We start from the raw sequence: 15237 nt of genomic DNA, 5'->3' as shown, positions 1-15237 counted from the left end.
TAATGTGCGACCAGTCATCCTATTTGTCTCTCTTTCTCTGTTGTCATCCATGTGTTTGAAGGTGCATCAAGAGCACAGGGTTATTTTAATTGGTCCTGGACAGTGGAAGAGGAGGGGGGAATGGACGATAGGGGCACGTACATAAGTGTGATAATAATGAAGGCCCGTGAGATCTAGGTTGGTAAAGAAGAACTAAGGAAATAAGGGAAGATAGGCTGATATTGACAAGATTCTCATAGCATCAGTAGATTGTAAATCTCTTTCAGGATGCAGGGATTTCTAAAGTGGGAAGTGGTGGACAGAAAGTGAGACACCTGAAGCAGATTTTCAACAGTAGCATATATATGAGAGCTGACAAGTCAACTGTATGTTCATAAGAATCTAGGACTAAATCAAGGGAGAAGAACAGATTACTGGAGTCAAGAAGTCCAAGAAACTGAAATGGGCAGAAGGCGCAAGTAGGCATTTTTCCAAAGAAGACATCCAGAAGGCTAACAGGCACATGAAAAGATGCTCCACATTACTCATCATCAGGGAAATACAAATCAAAACCACAATGAGATACCACTTCACACCTGTCAGAATGGCTAAAATTAACAACTCAGAGAAAAACAAATGTTGGCAAGGATGTGGAGAAAGGGGAACCCTTTTACACTGTTGGTGGAAATGCAAACTGACACAGGCACTCTGGAAAACAGGGAGGTTCCTCAGAAAGTTAAAAAGTAGGATTACCCTATGATCCAGCAACTGCACTACTAGGTATTTACCCAAAGGATACAAAATTATTGATTCAAAGAGGCACATGAACCCTGATGTTTACAGCAGCATTATCAACAACAGCCAGATTATGGAAAGAGCCTAAATACCCACTGACTGATGAAAAGATAAAGATGTCATGTGTGTGTGTATGTGTGTATTTATATTTATATTTATACATACACACATACACATATATATACATGTATACATACACATGCATATATACACACAATGGAATATTGCTCAGCCATCAGAAACAATGAAATCTTGCCCATTTGCAATGATACGGATGGAGCCAGAGAGGATTATACTACGTGAAATAAGTCAGAGAAAGACAAATGCAATGTGATTTAACTCATTTGCAGAATTTAAGAAACAAAACCTATGAACATAGGGGAAGGGGAAAAAGAGAGGGAAGCAAACCACAGAGACTCCTAACTACAGAGAACAAACAGGGTTGTTACAGGGGAAGGGGTGGGGGAGGGGCTAAAAGGGTGATGGATATTAAGGAGGTCGCTTGTTGTGATGAGCATTGGGTATTATATGTAAGTGATGAATCACTAAATTCTACTCCTGAAACCAATATTACACTGCATGTTAACTAATTAGAATTTAAATTGAAAAAAAAAAAAGACCAAAAAAGTGAAAGGCCAATATGTTTGATGAGTCATGGTTACAGTTACCAATCATCATGCAAGAGTTTATGATTGGAAGGAATATAACATTCCAGGAACTAAGATCCTCAATGAATCAGTGTGATTATTGTATATCTGGTGGTTGATCATGACACGGAAAATTCTAAGTCTAAGGACACACTCCACAAAAGGTTTGAGAACTTTGAAGGAAAAAAGAAAATCTAATTGTTTGAAGATGATGATGGCAGTACAAACAAAACGTACTCACTCTCACTTCCAGGATCTGTGCTACATGGGATATGAGAAAAATCAATAAATCTCCCTTGAGTTTCTCCATACCCTCTTCCTTAATATCCTTCTGTTACAGCGAACCCTCTTTATGCCTAGCAGAATCAAACATTGCCCCATCTGCACTGACCTTCTCAAAAGTGTTTTTCCTCGGAATAAGATACTTTTCCCTCTGTACAACTTTATTTGCATCAAAAGCAAAAAATGCCTTCTACTAAAAAAATACTTCATATACACTTCTCCATGTGTGTCCAGTTCATCATTGGCCCTCATATTGTCAAATCCACTGTTCACTTCTCTGTTCTTACTAGTTCTCTCATTCAAAGATACTATGATTGACCACCAACTCCTCCTCAAAACACATTCTCCATTTGCCGTTACCAGTACCACATATTCTCTGTGTTTCTCCTACCTCACTATCCATTTTCTTGCAGTTGCCTTGGCTGCTCCACCTTCCTCTTCCTGACTGCTCTTTACTTAAACTCTGAAAACTCTCCTCTTCTATTCTTTATATAAACTCCTTTTCCTTCGCAACTTATATAGTCCCATGGCTTAAATAACTTCTGTATATCTGATTACTCCCAAATTTACATAAAATCTCCTTGGTCCACTAGACATATACATTGAATTGCCTGTCTAATGTGTCACCTCATGGATAAACAAATGAACTGAAATGTAACATGTCCCAACTGATGTTATAACTCTTACAATCTCCCAAGCCCCATCTTCCCCTACTCTTTCTCTTCTGAGTAAATGACACCACTAGTCACTTGAATGCATAAACTAAAAATCTAGAATTGGTCAGTGACTTGTTTTTCTCGGTTGCTCTTGCATCCAGTTTCTTAACAACTCCCAAGTACAAGCAGCCCAATGACTGTAGGCTGTAGCCTAGATTTTGCATTATTTTGCTCCTTATCAACATATTAGGAGAAAACCAACAAATTGCTCTCCTAGAATATGGTGAAGGGAGTCAGAGCAGATGTGGGGAAAGAACGAGCTGTTGGCTTGAGATGGAAGAACTTGGCAAGGACGCAGAGGACACAAAATTGTCCAGAACACTCCTGGAGGCATTTATGCTTCTTAATCACAAGGACTTGGGATCACTGAGGCTTAAAGGGATACCTTTTTTTCCAACCAGTTGCTCTAGACATACAAAAACTCAAATTTATATATGAGGCATTCACTACTGTATAAAGTTACCTGAGAAAAGCAACCCCTTAATCAAGAGAAGTGAAGCTTATATGGGCATATTTTACATGTGATCTTAGCCAAAAGGCCACGAAATGATAAATGGGCATTTTTTTAAGTGAGAGGTGCCAGGTGTCTCTCAGCAGGGCTGACCTAGGAAAAGGAAGACCCTAAAGAGTTCAGAGGAGCCTCTCTGCAGTTCTGAACCCACTGGCCTAGGCACTGAGATGTTCCATGGCCTGATTCAATTAGAGACTGAACAGAAAGGAAGAGGACTGATTGTTTCTCTAACCACAAACTAAAGTGAATTTCAGGTCATCTTCTAGTGCCATTAGTGGTGTGTGGATTCACAAGGATCCCTCGAGTTTCTGCAAATTACTTCCTAAGAAAACATGGCTTCTTTCAATGTATGGTGGAGAAACCAATGAAAGAGATCACTTCTATAATTTGCCACAGTTAAAGCTTCTGGTCTATCCATTTATTAGGCAGACAGCTTGAAATCTCAATATCCAGCCTCAATCCTTTTCTTGACAGTTGTTAAGTGCTCCAGATACCTGCAGCATCTTCAACTCAAACTCAGTAGATCTAAAAGCACATTGAGCAACCTTTCCCCAAAACCATCGCTTCTTCAGAACATTCCCATTTTCAGAACAAGTTGAGTATTTAAAGCATAGTTTACATTTATGTAGAAACTAATTTGACAATAAACTATTTGTAAAAAAAAAAAAAAAAAAAAAAAAAAAAATAAAGCATAGTTTACATTCTTCTCTGAATCCTCAACTGTGAAGGATCATGTGTAACAAAGACTTCTATTTACATGTCTAATATTCACCCTTAATTCTTACTAATAGAGCCTTGCTTTTGTTAGAGGCAGTCATGTGTTCAGCTGAACAACTACAATTGCTCATCTCCCATGTTGAATTGATGTCAGTGTCCTTATATTAAAATTTTAGCAAATGAGATGAAGAAAGTTGAGTCGAGCATGACTGAAAAAGTCCTACAGTGATAGGATAGAGCCGCTAATTCAGCTGGCATTTGATTTATGCCCCTTCCCCTCCATTTCACCTGGGACATGAACACAATGGAAGAGGTCCAAAAACTATCTTGTAAATATGAGGTGATGAGTGCTTGGCATGAGAAGCCAAGGCCCTGATGACATTATACTGCCAAATTGTCAGTCCTTGGGTGCATAGCTCCAGACTTCTCATTAGTAAGTCATTAGCGTTAAGCTTTGTTGCTGCTGGCCAAGCACAATTTCTAACTAGGGCAAGCAGGTACTATTATTATGGTACTTCAGTAGTAGATACTAACATCTCACAGTTGGTTGTGGATGGAGCCAAGATTCAGAACCATGTCATCTGATCCATCTTTCCATTATATACCACATTAACTATAAATGAGCTTTTAGTCCCTGCCACTTATAACTCTCTGATTCAGCTGCTTTTCACTTTTTCCCCAATGCTCTCTTATCTAAACCCCAAGCCAAACTGATGTTAACTGATTAATTAAAAGGCCATGTGTATCTCCATTTCTGATGTGTTTCCTCACATTGGCCATCCTGTACTCCATGTTTCCTCCTTTACAATTATTTTAGTCCTATGATTCCTTGAAGACAGTCCTCTAGCATTAAAGCATCAAGCCTTTCCAATTACATAAAAAAGAGTTTATTTTTTCCCCACTCAGGGCCTCTCCAAGGCCCCGGATGTGGAGCAGGCACAGAGGGGTTGCCTTGGCTTCTGTTCTAACTCATCCCCATCTTCCCTGTCTTTGAACGCATGAGACTTTATTGCCATCCTGGAGAATTGCATTCCTGCCTCAGAGACCCTCAAGCCTCAGAGGTTGGGGGCTTTGCTTGTGGAGAAGAGCAAATGGTTCAGAAAATGTGGTTGATTTATTTGTGAGGAAAAGGAAGGCTCATGGGACCGGGTCCTGCCATAGATCATTTTGAAGAAAATGAGTAACGGTTTTAGAAAGAGAGCCAAGAACAGCATCGGAAAGCAGCAAGATTTATGCCTAAAAGCTAACATCTTATTAATTTTTGTCAACCCGACGGTGTTCTTCATTTCAATCCATGCCTGCTCCCAGTATCAAGTTTCTGTTAAGTCACACCAGTTATAATTTTGGAAAATTCTTACAAAAATAATGTAGTATGATGTGATGGACTGTGGGATCCCATGATTAGAAGTCAGGAGACCCTGGCATATTAGCATCAAACTTGATCTGACTACCTGTAGGAGTTTAGCCCGTCAGCCCAAATTTATTGAGTTGAAATAGAGATCTCCAAAATTTTGTAAGTGTCTGATCTTAGCAATTACCCTACATTATCACACAGAGTCATTGTGTATTTTTGTAACTGTAATTTTCCTAGGATCAAACAAAACATGAGGGCACTCAGTACAGGGAAATCAAGGGTGTTCCTATAGTATATTGCCAAAGTGGGAAAAAAAGAGAACAATTCATAGTCAGAGCAACATCTCTAAAGTTTAGTTCATTAAAGCCATTCTGTTTTAAAAATATAACGCACGCATATAATCCACAATTGGCCTTTCTTGGTTTGTATAAAGAATACAGGCTGTCACTAAAATTCTTTAATGTTTAATGTAGGGAACAGTTGGAGGACACATATTTGGATCTTCCTGTTCTTTAGATCTTACAACTTTTTTCAAAATTATTTTAAACTAAAAACAAAAAGCAAAGCAAAAACAATTTACAAATGATGCCTTTTTAAGAAACCCTGCAGTATTCAGGACCTCTGGACTTGGTGCTCACCACTGCAAACTACATGCAAGGAAATAAAGGACAAAATTTATTTTGTCCATGACCCTGCCACTGACCTCCAGTACTCATTTGGGCTTTCCATTCACTATTTATACTGTTTCTCTGGCTGCAAAATTAGGAAGTGTTACAAGATGATTTATCATTTCCAGATTTAACACTGGCTTTTTAAAGTAAGATTTTGTGTACAGTCTCTTTACAGATAGATAACAAGAGGGTTGGGACCACATCTTACTTGGCTGTATATGCTCGGTGTTCTGTACATCTGCAATAATATGAATTCCCTAATATGCGCCTGGTATTATCATTGCTGCTGTTGGATAAGCTATAGAGATCAACTGAATTGTTCTTCCCAAGTAGCATTCTTATTGCCCAACCACTGAGATGCATGTCAACGCTCACTAAAAGGCTGTGTGGGTGAGTGAGCTAGATTAACACAGATGTATCATTGCTACTCCCCAAATGGCAAAAGATAATGTGATAAATATACATGGACAAATCTGAACAACAGAAATAGCTGAGTCATTCGAGTTGAGATCTTAAGAAATGCACGTGTGGGTGGATGTGCGTGCCTGTGTGCGTGTGTGTGTGTGTGTGTGTGTGTGTGTGTGTATACTGCTGTAAGGAGCATGCAGCTTCTGATACAGACCTTGCTAAAATCCCGGAGCCACATTTTCTAACTGTGTGACCATGAGGCAGATGTATTATAACACAGGAATGATAATGCTTGCCTTAAAGGACTTAAACAAGAACTTTTCTTCAAAATAAACTACTGAGTTCAGCACTTAGTGATGCTACCCTTTGCACTCTCACCCCCTGCTGATAATGGCAACTCAGTTCTTTGGAGATTTAAACCTTCCCAATCTCATGCAATCTTGATGGTACTCACCATCAAGATGCCCAGAACTTCCTGGGTAAGAGACGGGACCCACGTCCTAAGACAGGCCAAAAAACTTTCCAAGAAACGTGAACCTTAAACAGAGGGCCACGAGAAAAGAAGAGGGTTGACACAGTTTCACCCCACTGCCCTCTCCTCAAAAGATGATCTCATTCTTGCTGCTCCTATTTCTAGAAAAACCTTACTCTTCTGTTTTCAGAGGACTGGCCATTCAGTGTTTCCTTTAATTCTGTGAACTATCCCTGATTATTTCAATAAATTCCTTTTCTTTTTTTCCCAGTTGTCTAGGGCCAATTTCTGTTATTGCAACTAAAAATGCTAACAGTACAGTTCAACATAAGTATAGCGCTCCTTAATCTTTCTATCTCATGTGTAGTTCCCTAAGACTCACATCAAAAAAACAAATGATGGATTTAGTATTCTTCTATTCATCATACTTTTCAATAAGCATTTTAAATGTAAAAATAATATAAGGGCCAAATCGAGAGAAATGTAATCTCTAATAAATTCATTTTACCTGGAGTCTTCTGAAAGCTAACTCAGAAGACCTGTACTCCAAGCAGAGTTCTAATTCTAGAGCAATATAATAAAGAATGGAAAAAATTGATCACATACATTAAGAATTTCCTACTTAACACATTTTGAAAATTATCTCTGGATATTTAATACACTAGTATAATAAAAACACTTTTTTAAATCTTTATCATACCCGAACATACTTTTTAAAAATTTTTAGTGATAGTTTATTAAATTGGGCAGCCTTCTGAAATAGATTAAAGCTCCTATTTTCCTGGTGGAATTCATTCTGCCACTTTTCACATGAACCACTATTTTTCCTCTATGTTACTGGCTAAGTTTCTTGCAAAATCAGATACTAACAAATAATTTAGATTAAAATAATATGTACAAATATATGCATGCATACAGCCACTTAAAAAAAAAAAAACGACACACTGAATTATTCAAACATCCCAAATGTGTTCATACTAGTCACACTACATAATGTAATATCCGATACTATTTTATCATCTTTTATCTGAGAACATAAAATACCAGGAACGCCAAAAAAGCCTGCAGGTAAGTAATACTACCTTAGTATCCTTGAACATAAGTACAAATGTAGTTGTGCATTTAACCTGTTAGAAACTCTGAAAACAATCCTCATTAATTTTTATGACCCCCCCCCACATCTGATCTTATTTATAATGATATAATGTTTCAATCCATTGGCTATTTTTAGCACAGGGACTTTGGGCTGTTTTGTGCTACCTATGGAGGTAATTCTGCTGATGTTATAAAACAGCACTAGACTCTTAAGATGTAACTAATAAAACATAAACAGACTTTGCATAAAGGTTTCTTGGTTTGTCCAAATCCTGCCCTCCCTCAAAGCCTTGCTTCTGCTATCATTCCTTCAAATGAAGTCTCTCATCCAGCGAGCTCGGAGTGACTACAATTTATCTCACGATTTGCTCTGTTACAGCTCTGACACTTTCCCCCATCATTTTAATTTTTATAGGATCTTATTTCTTCAGCCAGATTGGAAGTTCCTTGAGGTCAGAGGAAATGTTGTATTCATCTTTGTTTTTTCCCGTCAGTATTCACCCCAGCACGGTGCACAAAGCAGGTTCCTAATAAATGCACGCTGATGCGCTGCTCAGGCCCCGAGTGCTGACATGAAGGATGAAGAGTGCTCCAGAATCTAGGCTGTTCTTACAGTGTCTCCCATCTCACTGATGAGAAACACAGAAGTTTCTAACATTCGGAAAGATGATCAAAATCAGCAGAACGTGACCTGTCCTTCCAAGTTCAATACATAAACCCTGATATTTGGCATTCAGGGACAAAATTTACATGAAATAGTAAGCACCTACAGAAAACATGAAGAGCCAGATATATGCTGGACCTCAGTTATCTACTTTTGCTTTCAAAAAGCTCTTCTTCTTCATTTTTTTTTCTGGCTAAGTAATCTTAACTATCACCCAATTTCCGTTTTGGGCTTCTAGTTTCTATATGGGCAGAGGAAAACAAAGTGTACACGACACGATGGGGAAGATACCCTATCTGGATGCTAGGCAAGCTATAAGGAAGATATGATATTTCAAAATGGTGTTATAGTCTGGCTAAGCACTGGGCTCTGAGTATGTTCAATTTTTCCATCTATTGCTACTATACTTCTAGATGGTCAAAATGCTTTCTCATGATGTAGATGCCCAGTCCTCTTTTAAAGCAAGGACGTATGCACAGAGAAGAGTTACTCATAGCTTTGGCTGATGCCAAAGGTAGGTAAAAATAAAAAGTGCTGAGCAAGGCAGAGATCATGTGAGAAGAGGCTCTCATTTCTGTCTTTTTAGAGAAAAGTGAATGTATTTCTTTCTAGAATTCTACTCTTGCCCTCCACATATTGGTACTCTCCCTAATATAAATAGCATACGCTAGATTTTAGTATTGTGCTACAAAAAATGTCAATTAATTAAATACTAATGATCCAATTTCCATCCTGTTTTATAGTTCAAACACAATTGGCCTAATTTTAAGCAGTTACAATAAAACAAATACTACTTTTCCATTCCTCTAAGCACCACAACATTTCTAAAGGCGTGAACACAAAGCTCACAATTCTATGACACTTCGGGTTCTAGCTTAATCTGGAAATTCACTTTTCCTAATATCTCGGTAGACTGTGCCATCTATCCATCCAGCGACATTTAATTGAAGGAGGGCTTACATTTTGATATGTACTGGAGTGCCCAGTGCAAACACATGTTTGTCTATGTACTGGAACTTCTGTGAATACAGAATAAATGTCACTACAGATTGCCAATACAGTTGCTTGTAAAGCATGTCTCCTTTCATTGACTTATTGACCTTGAAATAAAAATGGAGGGAAACACCATAAACTATAATAACAGCAATGGATAATGTTAATACTTCCTCACACTTTAGTCATAATTTTCAGTTTAAAATCATTGGTTACTATCCCTTTATTACTTAATCTTCAAAAAACTTGGGATAAGGCAGAATAGGGTTTGCTTTTCCTTTTTACTGGGTATATGGGAACTTAGGAGGCTAAGTGGCATCCCCTAGGTAACTCAGCAAATAGCAGTGCTGAGAAGAGAACTAGTCTTCTAGAGAATGCACGGTAGTACATGCCTATTATCAAACTAGAATATGATGGGAGGAGCCTGGTCTCTTAAAAGTAGATATCACAAATGATTGATTAGGAGAAGAGAAATATATGAAAGACAGATCCAGAAAAAAAAATCAGCTATGAATGAATAGCTGACCTTATAAAATGATTGAATGATTGAGCTGACCTTATAAAAAACAGTGTAAAAATGTTTCAAAAATATAAGTAGTAAATATTAAGTCAGGGGCACCGGGGTGGCTCAGTCAGTTTAGCATCTGACTTTGGCTCAGGTCGTCATGATCTCACGGTTCATGAATTTGAAACCCGGGTCAGACTCAGTGCTGACAGTTTAGAGCCTGGATCCTGCTTTGGATTCTGTGTCTCCCTCTCTCTCTGCCCCTCCCTTGCTCACATTCTATCTCTCAAAAATAAACATTAACATTTAAAAAATAATATTAAGACATTAATTTTCCAAAAGACAAAATATGCACACATGACAACATTTTAGTCCACTTTGATCAAAGGCTGTCCTCTTTAGTTGTGAGATTTAGGTGTTCAAAAACTAATGTAAGACAGTACTAACCTGAACTTTCAGGTCACCTTCATTAGCCTTAAGAAAAAGAAAATGAGGTAAAAATAAATTCCTGGCCAGCCTCTTTCATTGATGAAAGCCACAGAGATCTGTACCTCCAATATCAACAGAGTTCACCTTCTGACCCTTTCTACCACTGCGCTTCTGGGAGTAGACCTGGAGTCACTTCATCTCTACCACAAGTCACTACCCACCTGTCCTCTTATTTTCTCCCCATTATATAATACTGCATTTTTTCAAATAAAGTACTATAAAAAGCAAAATATTTATGTGGAGAGACTTTAACAGGATGCTACACAAGGAACTGGGTAAAGGAAAAATAAGAAACAAAATAAAAATGCAATGCAATGTATCAACTTTTCTTACCTCCTCTCACTCAAGTACGGAATCATGATATGTATGTGTCTCTTTTCTTATATTCCCAACATCATGAAAGTATTCTCTTTCTTCCCATTAAATGACTTAAGCAGAAATCTGACTATTCTGAGTAGCTGATCTATGCCTACAGGCATGCTGTGTCTGTTCATAAGGAAAGGACACTTAGATGTGTCACTAACAGATGTGATACTATAACAAAACCCCAATTCAAGTGTGTGCAAGTCAACAAGATTTGGTGGATGGAGCTGAGCTTAAGTTAGGAAAATGTTCTGGCAACAAAGGCTGGACTATTATAGGGAGAAGGGGAAGGATTGTTCTATCTGGTACATTTATGACTTCTGAATGTTCTATTGCATGAAAGAGTATATTCCTAGAGATAGTTTGTGATCACTGTGTTAAAAATAATGCAGCCATCCATATAGCCCAAATTTATTGTATAGAGAGGGAGATGCTGAGTATAACTTCAATTTTGAACAATTATTTTAAACAATTTCTTCACTAGACTATGATATTAATATCAGACAAAAGAGGAGAGTGGTAATTATATTACATATGTTCTATATAGATAGATTATATATATAATCCCGTATGTCCCTAAATAAGCTTATTATTTCAGGGAGGTAAAAGACTGTAAGCTTTTCATAACTAAGAATCATTGTCTTCATTATAAATTAATTATATATATGGTAATTATATGTATACCTAAATAAGCTTATTATTTTAGGGAGGTAAAATATTATTAGCTTTTCTTAACTAAGAATCATTGTCTAAATTATGGGTATTTTTCATAACAGTTTGTAGTCAATGTCTGGACTTAGCTCAGAAGTTAGCTCAAAAGCTCTTAGCATTGTCAGACAGCAGTTAAATATAAAAGGCTGTGGTTAACTTATTAGCTGAATACAAAATACTCACTGATTTTTTACTTTATACTTTTATCTTTTTGTAATCAAAATCCAAAAGGTCACACCGAAAATTTTTACTAGTGAACTCAAGCTAAGACATGTAATACAAAGAAATTGCAAATATATTCTTTGTAAGATTCACCTAAAAAGACATAATGTATCATATGCATATACATACTAACACATGCATACATAAAAACATACACAGGGATCACAGGTTGCAAATTATATGTAAAAAGTGTGAACTTGGATACTGTGATATTTTGAAGTGTTTACCTATCATCATTTTGTTAGTTGAAAAGAGATAAGTTACTTAGAACCATGTGTCTGGTCTTGATACAGGACTATTGATAAAACACTTTAAAAGAGTCCTTAGATGGAGATACAGTTATATTTTTTGTAAGTGAAAATACTAAACAAATATATGGTAACCAAATAGGTCACAATGAGAAAGTGATCTATTTAAAAGTTAATTCCTAATTTAAATTGTTTATAAAATGAGTCTTCTAATATATGCATATAGCCTGTAACTAGGACACGCATCACTTCATCTTTGAACACAGGTTGTTTTGAAAGAGCTCAGGATAATTGGTTAACTAGGAACATCAGCTATGGCTTGTGGATAATAATGGATGCCTAAAAATACTGCTATGTAATAATGGACTTGGATAATCAGGTGAAATATTTTGAAGTTAGTAAAATGTTGCTCTGATCCTGTTTCACTTCTGCTGCTGTGGCTCAATGCATATACAAAATGAGGGGCGCCTGGGTGGCTCTCAGTCGGTTGAGCGTCCGACTTCGGCTCAGGTCATGATCTCTCAGTCTGTGGGTTCAAGTCCCGTGTTGGGCTCTATATGACAGCTCAGAGTCTAAAGCCTGTTTCGGATTCTGTGTCTCCCTCTTTCTCTGCCCCTCCCCCGCCCGCTCGCTCGCTCTGTCTCTCAAAATAAAGACTTAAAAAAATTAAATACATATACAAAATTGGTCTTCATTTGCCATGAACCCAAAACATCATAACGTAGAGCCACGAGTTGTGAATAAAGCACATTCTTGTACAACTGCAGAAAAGGAGAGCAATGAGCTTTTACCTCACAGGGCTGTTGGAAGAATCCGGGTCATGAGCCGTGACAGTGCCAATGATATTCCCAACTTGGGTAGCCTCCGACACCTCCATGGGGTACAAGGGTGAGGAAAACACGGGGGGCTCATCCACATCTTCCACAATTATTTTCACCGTGGTCGTGTCGCTGAATGGACCCAAGCTTAGGAAGCGAGGGTCAGCATCTTTGTTTGCAGCTTCTATCCGGAGTGTGTAACTTGTTTTGGCTTCAAAATCCAGGTCCTGTGAAGAAAGTTATCAGGAAAATCAAATTACCAATTAAATAGTCAGCTAAGCAGAGCCTTTTCATTTATGAATGTCAAGAAACACAGAAAGGACTCAGCCACGAAAATGCACCATCAGCATTCACAAAAAATAAATAATATTGCCAATCAGAATCCTTGCTGCTTTTCTGGCTCAGAGACAATGGTAAGTGCTTTTGAGCTAACTTAATCCACTCTACTGCTGAGCAGTGCATGGGCAAATGCAAATCTTTAGAATATTATTTGAAAGACAACTGATAAGACTGAAAAATCTTTCCAACAGGGATATCAATATGATATTCTTCAGCCATGTAATTTAACTGCGCTATCCAAGGGTGCACATTAAAAAGAAAGAAAAATACACGTTTCTACTGAAATTCTTATTTAAAAGGTCATCTTTATTGATTTCACGGACTCCATTACAATCCTGAGCTTTTATGGGTGCTCCAAAGGGGGGTGCACAGGATTGGTGGTATGCTGAGTTTGTGCCCTCTAAACACACGGCCAGTTCTCAATGAAACGCCCATTGTTTCTTTCTCTACAATTCCTCTACCGGCGCACACTGTGCCTCTTTGCTTGATGGCTGACAGTTATATTTCAGAATCTCAATTCTATAACTTTCCTAGAGGATTAACATGCTAACACATTACTCAAAAATAGTGACCCAAGTGAAACCATTTGGTAGCTTTAAAAAGTTGTAAGGGCAATTAAATGCTGTCCTAGGAAAGCACCATCTGTGGGGAAAAAAAAGAATTATACACACAACATGCTGAAGTTGTTTGTGACAATAAAATGTTTCTCTTTCTTCAAGGGATAAAGAGCCTCAGATTTTAATGACTTTCAGTCTCAATCTCACCACTGAAAAGCTGTCCCCAAATATCCCTTATGTTCAATGAGATAAAACAAAAATAATTGTTTAAAATAGTAAAGAAATAGTATGAAATATAATGCATGATATAATTGTCATTTTTACTTAATGGTTATATCACAAAAACATATTAGGAAAAATGGGTGAAAACATGTTAAAAATTATAATCCAACCTCATCGATCATGTACATGGGCACACGTGTTACATACATGTAGGTATGCATATATTTCAACTGATCCCCAAAGGTCCCAATGTAGTCATATAAATATAAAATAGGGTATGTACATATACACACACACTGAAAGTATATGTGTGTGTGTGTGTGTGTATGATGTATAGAATATATATATACTATACACACTTAGACATAACACATATACACATTAACCCACATACATACTAAATATACAAATATTGATGTATATTTGCAGATATATATTATATAAAGAGATTCCATGGCTCATCTCTGGTTAATACTGTGAAAAAATATAAATCAATACTCAAAATAGGTTTACAATATCTAGATAAAGGAGCACTTACTGAAATGTTTACTGGCTTCACATCTGTCTCATCCAATAGACTGTAAGCTCCAGACTGTTTTGTTAATTACTAGCATTCCAAATGCCTATTATGAATTCAGTACATAGAAGGGGCTCAATAAATTCTTGTCGAATTAGAAAAAAAACTAGACCACAGATATCCAGGACACAGAGCCTTAAAACTGAACTATACTTTTGCCCTAGAGAATCCTGATCACCAAAGTAGGGGATGGGGGAAAGGAACAATTAGGTCTATTGATATTCTTTAACACACACACACACACACCCTTCTTAGAACTGCTACAGGAAAATGCAGTTTTAATTCTTTCTGAAGTTTCATATGAAAATTCAGGGGCACATGATAGTGCTCTAAACAACTCATTTGCAAATTCAGTGATATTTTTATGAGGCTTTTTTTGTCTATTACCTAAAAATATTTCTGGCTCAATAGTTCTCAACCAAATGTGAAATCAGAACTACCTAGGGGAATTTTCTGACACGAGTGGCCCCTTCAATGATGATTTTGATTCAGCAGATCCCCGATGAAGCACAAGAATATGTATTTTTAAAAGGCTCACTGGGTAATTGTGATGCAAACCCTCTTGTAAGAAGCCTGACCTTTGCATTAACATGGTCCTGTGCCCACACATATAATCCACTATTTAATTTGGGTATTGCTGAAAATAAAAAAAATAATTTACCTAAAGGCACTTACTTAGAGGCAGTAAACATACTGACAAACAGCTTAGATATTAACCTGTTTACTTTGTCCTTCTATTACTTACAAAACTGACAAATGATGAGAGGAATCTTATTTTTTATATGTATGATTGAATGTGTTTTAGACATCCTGTTTACCATCTCCTTTTATATCAGTTCAAACCTACAACTTTAAGATACTCATTCAGGTTTATCAGAAAGG

At 37.2% G+C, this 15237-nt stretch overlaps 1 protein-coding gene across 2 annotated transcripts in view; it reads right to left on the bottom strand.

Moving 5' to 3' along the window:
• Positions 1 to 15237, bottom strand: part of CDH7 (cadherin 7) — a 110309-nt gene that overhangs the window by 23106 nt on the left and 71966 nt on the right. For both annotated transcript variants that reach the window (XM_039238744.1, XM_039238745.1), the window contains one exon: positions 12634 to 12887. In XM_039238744.1, coding sequence (XP_039094675.1) covers positions 12634 to 12887 — 254 coding nt within the window. The remainder of the gene's footprint in view (positions 1 to 12633; positions 12888 to 15237) is intronic.

The sequence above is a fragment of the Hyaena hyaena genome, unplaced genomic scaffold, assembly GCF_003009895.1.
Source record: "Hyaena hyaena isolate Hyena2069 unplaced genomic scaffold, ASM300989v1 scaffold_145, whole genome shotgun sequence".
Lineage (NCBI taxonomy): Eukaryota > Metazoa > Chordata > Mammalia > Carnivora > Hyaenidae > Hyaena > Hyaena hyaena.
Note: the sequence above shows the minus strand (reverse complement) of the source record. Positions and strands in the feature narration are given on the sequence as shown.